General features: G+C 39.2%; 2 protein-coding genes across 2 annotated transcripts; both read left to right on the top strand.

Annotated features, from left to right (window-relative positions):
* The first annotated feature begins 1531 nt into the window (after positions 1-1531).
* LOC139477772 (enhancer of split m8 protein-like) lies at positions 1532-2842 on the top strand. Its single transcript, XM_071260185.1, has 3 exons — positions 1532-1588; positions 1955-2050; positions 2213-2842. The coding sequence occupies exons 1-3, from the start codon at positions 1532-1534 to the stop codon at positions 2840-2842; spliced, it is 783 nt and encodes a 260-aa protein (XP_071116286.1).
* Positions 2843-9115: 6273 nt separating this feature from the next.
* On the top strand, positions 9116-10418 carry LOC139477780 (transcription factor HES-7.1-A-like). Its single transcript, XM_071260197.1, has 3 exons — positions 9116-9172; positions 9538-9633; positions 9789-10418. Exons 1-3 carry the CDS (start codon positions 9116-9118, stop codon positions 10416-10418), a joined length of 783 nt encoding a protein of 260 aa, XP_071116298.1.
* The last annotated feature ends 804 nt before the right edge of the window (positions 10419-11222 follow it).

Genomic DNA, 11222 nt, shown 5'->3' with positions numbered 1-11222 from the left:
GACTAATAAAGAAACACATTATCTACCTGTTCTGACACTAACGACTTTCATTCTGAGTAGATGGTTAATTATCAGATTGTGATAATAAGAATTACCATTTGACACATAATCGCTATCCAAACCATGTCTGGCCCCAGGTCTGAGTGGAGAATGACACAACGCGATTCGTGAAAAATTAAGAAGGGTTCTGTGCACAAGGTATGTTTCTTGTAAGAGACAGACAGACTCACGTTAATTGACATGGATGTGAGTAACAGCCTTGGCTCACCACTGTGTGACAGTGACTTTAATTCTCTAAAATTGATAATATTGACAGTTATTTCATTCAATTATAATGTTTGTAATTGAGAGAGCATCATGGAAAAATAATAATAAATAATAATAAACATATCACGAAGGGCATTAGATTTCCAAATTATAAAAATACAGCGACTGGCTCGCACGTCCCTCATCTTCAGGGTGAGATGCATTTCCGCCCATGTCCAACAAAAACACTGTGTGGCGGTGAATTTTCTCCATGAATACTACTAATTATATCTTTCCCCATTAATGAAAAAATAATTTAGCAGCGTTGTATTTTGCAGCAATGTACACAAGTCCTTTTTTCCCGAAAGCACGTCATATTTCAGCTAGATACCATATTCCAGTCAGATAATAAACTTAGATTTCCAAATAATAAGTAAGATGTGTCTGACAACGTCATCTTCGCGGCGACAGCTACGGTGGATTCCAAGGATTAGCTGGCTTAATGATAATCTGCAACTTGTTAGCTGAAAACAATGCCAAAACGGAGAAAGTAAACGACCAACTGATAATGACACAACTTGTTCACACAATTCACGTCAAAGACGTTATATAAAATATTTTTCAGGATTATTTCTTCTGTGAACTAAAAAGAGTGAAGCTGGCACTAAAAGGGACTTTGGAAAGAAATACAATTTATGGCTAGTTATATACTGATAACAGTACTGATCAGTAACACCGAAATAATTTCAATCTGTTAATATTGTGGTTGCATGTCAGCACCGTCAATACGGGTATTGTGTGTTGTAAATCCAAGAGAAATCCAATCAACTTCGTGTTTCACCTGGTTACTGTTCAAGGTTGCGGTTGGCGACGGAATGCGACACAGCGCGTGTCACGGGTCAAGAAGGGGTGGGAATACACTTTAATTGAATGAAACAGTGGATCAAAATTACTCAGATTGTTGACAGGCCGGGTGCTCGGCCACGTAACTCCTCGTGTCACGCCAAGCAAGATGCTCTCTGCTCCTGAAGAATATCATCCCTGTCGGGTCGTGAGAAGAACATCTGTCTCCGGGTGAAGTTTAACGCGAGCCGGCGCGTGCCACCACTTAGCTAGGTGTGCGCTGATTGGCTGCGTGTATCGGATCGCGCCGGGCTATTCAGATGTCAAAACATAACTGTGCATAGATTAGCGTGGGTAGGGGAATGTTAGGGGTATAAAGGCGGGTCGGGAGGCTGCGTTCCATCACACTACCTCCTCCCTCAGAGCTGAACACATCGCAGTGATGGAATCTTACTTTCATAACATGGAATCTGACAGTGAATATATGGGCCGAAGAAAGGTAAGCATCAATTTACTCTTATAAAAAAAGTTTCAAATGGTCTGTTTATAATGTGTAAATTACATGTGCTTGTTCATGACTGAAACATGTGGCTAATTTAATATTCATAAGGAATGGGAATAGACTGTTTGTCCCTTTCTCAATAATAATTGGCAAGTCTAGATTACTGCAGTACCAGGATGAAGAGAGTCTCTGGTCTTTTTATTATATTTTTATTAAGATAATTTAACAACTGTTTTCTGTAGGATATGTTCATTTCAAAGACTAGAGTCAAGCGAAGCGTTCTTTCAGGACATATATTTTGATAACCTGAAATATTGTATGCAAACATGAATACATTTCATATGAATCTGTTTTTTTCTCCAGGGTCGAAAGATAATGGCTGAAAAACGGCGACGAGCCAGAATCAACCAAAGCCTGTCGACAATCAAAAGCATCGTGTGTGCGGCACATAAACGAAATGTAAGTAGCTCCCTTTGATGTTTACAATCTATATTCACATTCTTGCAAATTTACTCCTATTTCAAATTTAAGACTGAAATAATATCTTTCTTTTTTAAAAAAATAATTTCTTATATATCACGATGTATGCCTTGGTTATTTATTGTTATTCATTTTTTCCAGGACCCAAACTATGACAAGATGGAAAAGGCCGAGATTCTGGAGACGACTGTAGATTATCTGAGGAACGTCAGGAAGATCAACACAACACATCAACACGTCAAAGAAGCAGTTCAAGCCAGATTCCATCATGGCTTCTCCAAATGTGCTGAAGAAATCCTCTCCTACATTCAGTCTCTGCCAGGAGTGTCGGACAATGTGCACCATCAGCTGAGAAAACACATATCTCGACGTTTGACGCACATTCAACAGGTGCCCGAGACGTCATCAACAGATGATGTGACGTCATACACAAGTCAGTGCTCCGAGCGACTGAGAACAATACCTTCTCATAATTCCAAATATCCACATCCGGCTGCACATGCGTACATGAGCCGGACAGTTTGCACTTCCCCTGTGAAGGAGGACAACAGTTTCTCAGACAGTGGATATGCTGGTTCTCCTGATAGTGTCAAACAATCCACCCCCAGAACCGGACACTATCACCCCAGTCTCTCAGATTCAGAACTTAGTTGTAACGTACCGTCAGAAATTGTTGACAAAGACTCGAGAGTGAGATCGTGGCTCCAGAGCACGTGGTCCTACTCACAGCAGATTAAGACGGAGCAACAGGTTCCATGGAGGCCCTGGTAAAATGCTCCATGCAACTTTATATTTTGGACACGTCATAATGGTGCTTCTTTATATCGGTCTGTTCGTATACATTGTCTGTGATAAATCATATTTGTTGATAAAGATGTATTATTTAACTCTTGTATCCTTCGTTGTTTTTTTACGAATTCACGATGTGCCTATTCTAAGCATGATATACTGGTGTATGTACTAGTGCACCTTGGGTTGAATAGTTTTCCAAGAAATCAGGTCTGCTAGCTGTATAAATATTACCAGTTATTAGGTAAAGTAGTAAAATATTATTACCCTCTGTAATGTCGTCAGCTATCACAAGGAAAAACAATTCTGACAATGAGCATCTGAAACACTTTATCCAACAACAGATTTCTTCAGCCACAAACACGTGTGCAGACATGTGGATACACAGATACACACAATTACATATTTAATGTCGGACAAAAATCCAAACGCACTTGCTTATCTCTCTAACAACCAGCATTCCACTCAATGGCTGACTGAATGGTGGTATACAGTCTACAGTGGCAATTGTTCCTATAGATCTTTGAAATCTTATATTACACAATGTGCTTTTTTTACTCTAAAAATATATAAAAAATTCCCTATGCTGATTTCAGAGTGAGCTAGCTTGAGCTTGCTGGTCTTGCTTTTGAATGCATTTCTAGATTATTTTTTTCATAAAATAATTATAGATCACGTTCATGGTGCAGGACTACTGTTCCTATTAAAAGCTCGTCTACGTTGAAACGGTAACTGTCCCCTGATGAATTGGGTTTACTTTTTTGAACATAAATCAGAATGTGTCGTAGTGCATTGTCGAAGAACAGTCAGGAATGAAGTAGACAGTTGGACAGTAAAAAGGACCAAAGTTCCTAGAAAGAATACATGTGTGAAATCTAAATTAAATTCAACTGGTTTCGTTAAATCAGATGATAAGACCTGGCGTACAGACTGGTTTACCAAATGCCAGCTTAAACACTGGGACACTTTGAAACTGGCCTGGCGTCGACATGATGTCCATTAAAGTATTTCCATAAAAGCACAACTCCGTCCGTCCGTCGCTTTGAATAGACACAAACAGTGAAAACACAAATGAAAGTATATAAAATCCTTGTAGGGTCATTATTAACGACCTCCATCAAGCTCCTGCACGCCTCGAACTGGGACAGGCGTTAGTTGTGACACTGATCGCCGCAGGTGCCCGTATGTCACGTGATCTTACCAGAGCGTGACAACGCGAAGTGTCACACAGCGAACATTGAGAAGTAGAGTGGCGGAATGTGACTCAAAGGCCGAAATTATCACTGGGTTATTAATTTAGGTGTCAATACTGAATGCACGTCCTTGGGCATTTCACATTTGTTTAACCGCACTTTCTGCATTCAAAGCGTTTTTAAAAAAACAACCGATTTCCTGGGTGTGAATGAGTTCAATATTATGACGGCAGGTCTATCGCATATAGAACCCCTGTCTATCTCTCCGACCCTGGAGAATGTATTGAAAAGGGAAACTCAGAAAGGAGTAGAATCATTTGGCAAGTCTAGATTTTGTGTGTGGATATATGTATATATTTAAATGACTAAATTTAAGTCTAATAGACTTACTGATAATGATTACAATTTAGTGCACACACGTAAATACTTAAAAAGGAATCCAACTCAAGTCTAGAATGACTTGTCATGTCTAGATTGCCTCAGCTCTGAATTTTAGCATTGCTCTGAGCTCCATTTGGATTAGCTTTTTTGGGGTCTATCCGGACCAGTACAAGCAGAAAACACTTAAATGGACTTCGCTATACAAGTGCAATAATCTTGAACGCGATCTCTTTTAGCAGTCTCACCTTTTGGTTCCAGCCTCTTATATGACGATAATTATAAATGGGATGTTAAATTAATGCATAGTGATTACAGTTTTATGATTACGTATCGCCTCACCTTTTTGTTCTGGCCTAATTATATGAGGACAATTATTAATGGGATGTTAAACAAAGCGTCATTGCTGAAACTTCATGGCATAATAAGTTACTCTTTCTCAACTATCATTTCGGCTGTCTTAGCATCTTGTCAATTCTTATTTCTACTTTCTCACCCAGACATTATTATGATAACAGTTTGGTGTCAAATAATCACCCGCATTGTCTGATAATTACAATCAGTAGCCCAACAACTAGTTGCTGAAAGGCCAGGTCGTTAGTGTCAGTTGCCGGTCATAAGGAAACCGTTAATTATTCCGATAGGGTGCGCCACCTTCTCTACAAGCAGCGGGGAACTGCACGTGGTGGCATTCTGATGCACGAGGTCGTAGTGTCCAGCAGATGGTTCTTGCAATGTCCGAAGTGTTGACTGGACAATCAGTTATTCCACGTGACAAAAACAAATCCCGATTGTTTTCACCCCGGTGTCAATGTCACGAAATAATTCATCAAAGTGACTGGCCATCTTGTCAAACATTGCATTCGACAGGTGGCAGTGTGTGAGTGAGTGAGTTTGGTTTTCGGCTTTGAACAGTATTTCAGCTATGTTACGGCGTGTCAGCTTAATGTTGGGAGAAAGCAAAATGGTGGGGAGATTGGGAGACGTTTTTCCACCTTTTTTAGCACACGAGCATGGCCAGGCTCACCACAGATCATATTGCACTTTTATGAATAATACTGATCATATTTAACCTCATTGAATCATTTTAATCACATTGAATGGGGGGACACCAGAAATGGGCTTCACACATTGTACCCATGTGTGGAATCGAACCGGGTCTCGGCGTGACGAGTGAACGCTACACAAGACTACCCTTGATCAAATTGAACCTAATTGAATCATATTGATCATGTTGAACCTTTGGGAATAATATAATGTAATAAGGATGAATTTATTGGAGTCGTGTTGTATATGGTTCGCTCGAACGTATGCGCACTATTTCTTGTTTCAAAACTGCTCCATTTTAAACTGTCCAGTCGTCCCGAAAGCACAGATATCACAAGTTTGCCCTTCTGTTATTTAGTGGCTGTAGTTTAGAACAATTTCTAAGGTTATAGTCTTAAGTTTCTAATACTTCAGGTGGGACGAGATCAGAGAGATAGTTCAAGGTTATTGTTTATTTATTAAAACGTAGTCAATTCAATTTTATGGTTTCTTTCTCTAAGAGTCACAAAAGCTGTTTCTGTAAATGTTTTGCAGTGACTAGTGGCACGAACTACGCTACAAAAAGGCCAAAAAGCATCTAAATATAGTTCTAGCATCAGTGACTGCCCTTTGGAACATTTATCCCCGATATGACATACACTCAAGACACGTTGTTTGAATATTTGAACTATAGTTAAAATTTCTGGGAGAGTTTATCATAAGACTAACTTTTTAACTATTTCACTGGAATGCTCTCACTCCAAGACGACTTAGTAATGGAGAAAAAAATCCAAATTGTTTTTGTGGTTGAACTTCCTTTTTAAAGTGTCATTATTATGATCATAATGTTATACATATTTGGGTTTATGTTTCATTGTGTGAAATCCAACAATAGATCTGATCTGAACTGTTTCGTCCACGAAACTTGTATCTGTGACTTGCAATATTTGAGTAAACATAAGAAGTTCTGTTCACTTCGCTCAAAAAGAAAACAAATCTTTAAATCCACATTTTCGTTGTTTTCTTTCATTGTGTAAAATCCACAAATCACAGATCTGGTCATATGTCACTTTTCTCAGTCTCAGCAACTGTTTCGTCCACGTGTGGGAGTGTCCACACCTTGTAAATGTGTCCAAACATGCTGACCTAGGAATAAACACAGCATGTGGAATTCTTGATACCTTGTCATCCTATTATTCCCTATCAGCTGTTTTGTCCAGCCCAGAGGGAGTTCATCACCAGAAAGACCGTTACAAACAATCTCCATCACTGGATGGTTGGCCGTGAACAATGACGTTACGTCACAGATCTCAGCATGACATCATGATAATCTGTGATATATCCTAGTGTTTATGGACAGTGTTAAAACTAAAGTAGAGACTTCACTCATTCCGGTAAGATACCATTTTTACGAAACGAAAGAACTGATCAAATATGATAGAGAGTTAAACAATTTCGTAAATATCATATCAAAGTCAAATATGGATATGAGTGTAAATAACAAACAATATTCGTTCGTTTTACAGACTAAAGTGGATTTTTTTGCAAATCTATTTGCGCATGATTATTGATATATGCCCAAACATGGGCATGGCTTAAATTTCTATGCATGGATACACTTATTAATAGGAAGGAATATCGCTATAAACACAAGATGGAAGCAGTTTCAATAGTTCGACACTTTGGGTTCTAAACTCCCAAGGTTTCGTTTAATGTCATATCAAGGTTTAATGTCATTGCCCTCAGTGACGGCTGGGTGGTCCCTTCCTGAAGTGTTCTGATTCACTTTCTCAGGCGGCTGAGCTGACAACATTAAATATCACGTGACCCTGTGTGTCTGACAACGTGTTCGTGGCGACGTGTAAAGTAGATTAATCAAGGGCTGTTTGGACACTGCAGAAACATTAATATCAAAAGATATTCAAAGGGGTTCAAATAAGTCTTGTTTATCGATCCTAAATTTCCGGTGATTTGATATTCTGATTGGGGGCCTAGGATTTTGTATGGAGACTTGGCACTTGTCCATGAACGGCTGCAAAACAAGATTGAAATTGTTTTTGAAACTATGAGCCGAATGCTATTTTTCTACTCTTTTTTTTTTGGTGATGCGTCCATAAGGAGACGTGTACAGACTAATAAAGAAACACATTATCTACCTGTTCTGACACTAACGACTTTCATTCTGAGTAGATGGTTAATTATCAGATTGTGATAATAAGAATTACCATTTGACACATAATCGCTATCCAAACCATGTCTGGCCCCAGGTCTGAGTGGAGAATGACACAACGCGATTCGTGAAATATTAAGAAGGGTTCTGTGCACAAGGTATGTTTCTTGTAAGTTACAGACAGACTCACGTTAATTGACATAGAGGTGAGTAACAGCCTTGGCTCACCACTGTGTGACAGTGACTTTAATTCTCTAAAATGATAATATTGACTGTTACTACATTCAATTATTATGTTTGTAATTGAGAGAGCATCATGGAAAAATAACAATAAATAATAAACATATCATGAAAGGCATTAGATTTCCAAATGATAAAAAACAGCGACTGGCTCGCACGTCCCTCATCTTCAGGGCGAGATGCATTTCCGCCCTCGTCCAACAAAAACACTGTGTGGCGGTGAATTTTCTCCATGAATACTACTTATTATATCTTTCCCCATTAATGAAAAAATAATTTAGCAGCGTTGTATTTTACACCAATGTACACAATTGCTTTTTTTTTACCGAAAGCACGCATATTTCAGCTAGATACCATATTCCAGTCAGATAATAAACTTAGATTTGAACATAATAAGTAAGATGTGTCTGACAACGTCATCTTCGCGGCGACAGCTACAGTGGATTACAAGGATTAGCTGGCTTAGTGATAATCTGCAGCTTGTAAGCTGAAAACAATGCCAAAACGTAGAAAGTAAACGACCAACTGATAATGACACAACTTGTTCACAAAATGCACGGCAAAGACGTTATATAAAATATTTTTCAGGATTATTTCTTCTGTGAACTAAAAAGAGTGAAGTTGGCACTAAAAGGGACTTTGGAAAGAAATACAATTCATGGCTAGTTATATACTGATAACAGTACTGACCAGTAACACTGAAATAATTTCAATCTGTTAATATTGTGGTTGCATGTCAGCACCGTCAATACGGGTATTGTGTGTTGTAAATCCAAGAGAAATCCAATCAACTTCGTGTTTCACTTGGTTACTGTTCAAGGTTGCGGTTGGCGACGGAATGCGACACAGCGCGTGTCACGGCCCAAGAAGGGGTGGGAATACACTTTAATTGAATGAAACACTGGATCAAAATTACTCAGATTGTTGACAGGCCGGGTGCTCAGCCACGTAACTCCTCGTGTCACGCTGAGCAAGATGCTCTCTGCTCCTGAAGAATATCATCCCTGTCGGCTCTGAGAAGAACATCTGTCTCAGGGTGAAGTTTAACGCGAGCCGGCGCGTGCCACCACTTAACTAGGTGTGCGCTGATTGGCTGCGTGTATCGGATCGCGCCGGGCTATTCAGATGTCAAAACATAACTGTGCATAGATTAGCGTGGGTAGGGGAATGTTAGGGGTATAAAGGCGGGTCGGGAGGCTGCTTTCCATCACACCAACTTGTCCCTTAAGAGCTGAACACATCTCAGTGATGGAATCTTACTTTGATAACATGGAATCTGACAGTGAATATATGGGCCTAAGAAAGGTAAGCATCAATTTACTCTTATAAAAAAGTTTCAAATGGTCTGTTTATAATGTGTAAATTACATGTGCTTGTTCATGACTGAAACACGTGGCTAATTTAATATTCATAAGAAATGGGAATAGACTGTTTGTCCCTTTCTCAATAATAATTGGCAAGTCTAGATTACTGCAGTACCAGGATGAAGAGAGTCTCTGGTCTATTTATTATATTTTTATTAAGATAATTTAACAACTGTTTTCTGTAGGATATGTTCATTTCAGAGACTAGAGTCAAGCGAAGCGTTCTTTCAGAACATATATTTTGATAACCTGAAATATTGTATGCAAACATGAATACATTTCATATGAATCTGTTTTTTTCTCCAGGGTCGAAAGATAATGGCTGAAAAACGGCGACGAGCCAGAATCAACCAAAGCCTGTCGACAATCAAAAGCATCGTGTGTGCGGCACATAAACGAAATGTAAGTAGCTCCCTTCGATGTTTACAATCTATATTCACATTCTTGCAAATTTACTCCTATTTCAAATTAAAGACTGAAATAATATCTTTCTTGTTTTTAAAAATAATTTCTTACATATCACGATGCATGTTATTTATTGTCATTCATTTTTCCAGGACCCAAACTATGACAAGATGGAAAAGGCCGAGATTCTGGAGACGACTGTAGATTATCTGAGGAACGTCAGGAAGATCAACACCACACATCAACACGTCAAAGAAGCAGTTGAAGCTAGATTCCATCATGGCTTCTCCAAATGTGCTGAAGAAATCCTCTCCTACATTCAGTCTCTGCCAGGAGTGTCGGACAATGTACACCGTCAGCTGAGAAAACACATCTGTGGGCGCATGACGCACATTCAGCAGGTGCCCATGACATCATCAACAGATGATGTGACGTCATACACAAGTCAGTGCTTCGAGCGACTGAGAACATTACCCTCCCACAATGTCCAATATCAACATCCGGCTGCGCATGCGTACATGAACAGGACAGTGTGCACTTCCCCTGTGAAGGAGGAAAATAGTTTCTCAGACAGTGGATATGCTGGTTCTCCTGATAGTGTCAAACAATCCACCCCCAGAACCGGACACTATCTCCCCAGCCTCTCGTATTCAGAACTAAGATGTAAAATACCATCAGAAATGGTTGACAAAGACTCGAGAGTGAGAGCGTGGCTCCAGAGCACGTGGTCCTACTCACAACAGATTCAGACGGAGCAACAGGTTCCGTGGAGGCCCTGGTAAAATGCTCCAGACAACTTTATATAGCTGTGATTTTGTATACGACATAAAAGTGCTTTTTCATACAGGACATTTCATATTCATTGTCTGTGATATATTATATTCGTTGATAAAAGAAATATATAACACTACTATACTTCGTTGCTGTAATTTTTTTACGAGTTTATATCCGTAGAATACACCAGTACACCTTGATTAGAATAGGTTATCAAGAATCTGTTCTGCTAGCTTCAAAGTTGTAAAATATTATGATCCTTTATACTGTCGTCAGCTTGTTTCTGAAGGACAAAACATTCTGGCACTAAGACATGTGTACAAACAGAATCATGTTGAACTAAAATAAAAACTCACTTGCTTAATAACCGTCCTAGCATTCGACTAACCATATGGCTGGCTGAAACACAACTGCCATGGTGGTAAACCTTTGTTTGTGTTGCAATAGTCCTGCCGTGGTGCCGTGTCAGCACAAAGTTAATCACCCCTAATGGTCATACATTGCTACAGTGAGCGTAAACTTTTCCTGTTAATGCCCCAGAATTGGGTTAACCGTTTTGTACAATACTTCACAGTTGCTGTGCAGCGTATTGGTAAAGAGTAGGCAAAAATGTCGCAGATGTGTTCCACTGACAAAGTCCCTGCAGAAATGACAAAGTCCTGCAAAACAAACACAGGTGAAATTGCATATCAAAGAAGTTGATTTTTTAGAATTAAATTTAACTGGTTTCATTAAATCAGATGGTAAAACCTGGTGAACAGACCATGTGTTTACCAGGTGCAAGCTTGATACTTTGAAACTTTAAAAATGCC

Source organism: Haliotis cracherodii, unplaced genomic scaffold (assembly GCF_022045235.1).
Source record: "Haliotis cracherodii isolate W230 unplaced genomic scaffold, xgHalCrac1.p SCAF_35, whole genome shotgun sequence".
Classification (NCBI taxonomy): domain Eukaryota; kingdom Metazoa; phylum Mollusca; class Gastropoda; order Lepetellida; family Haliotidae; genus Haliotis; species Haliotis cracherodii.
The sequence above is the reverse complement of the archived record's forward strand: the minus strand, read 5'-3'. Positions and strand labels throughout refer to the sequence as shown.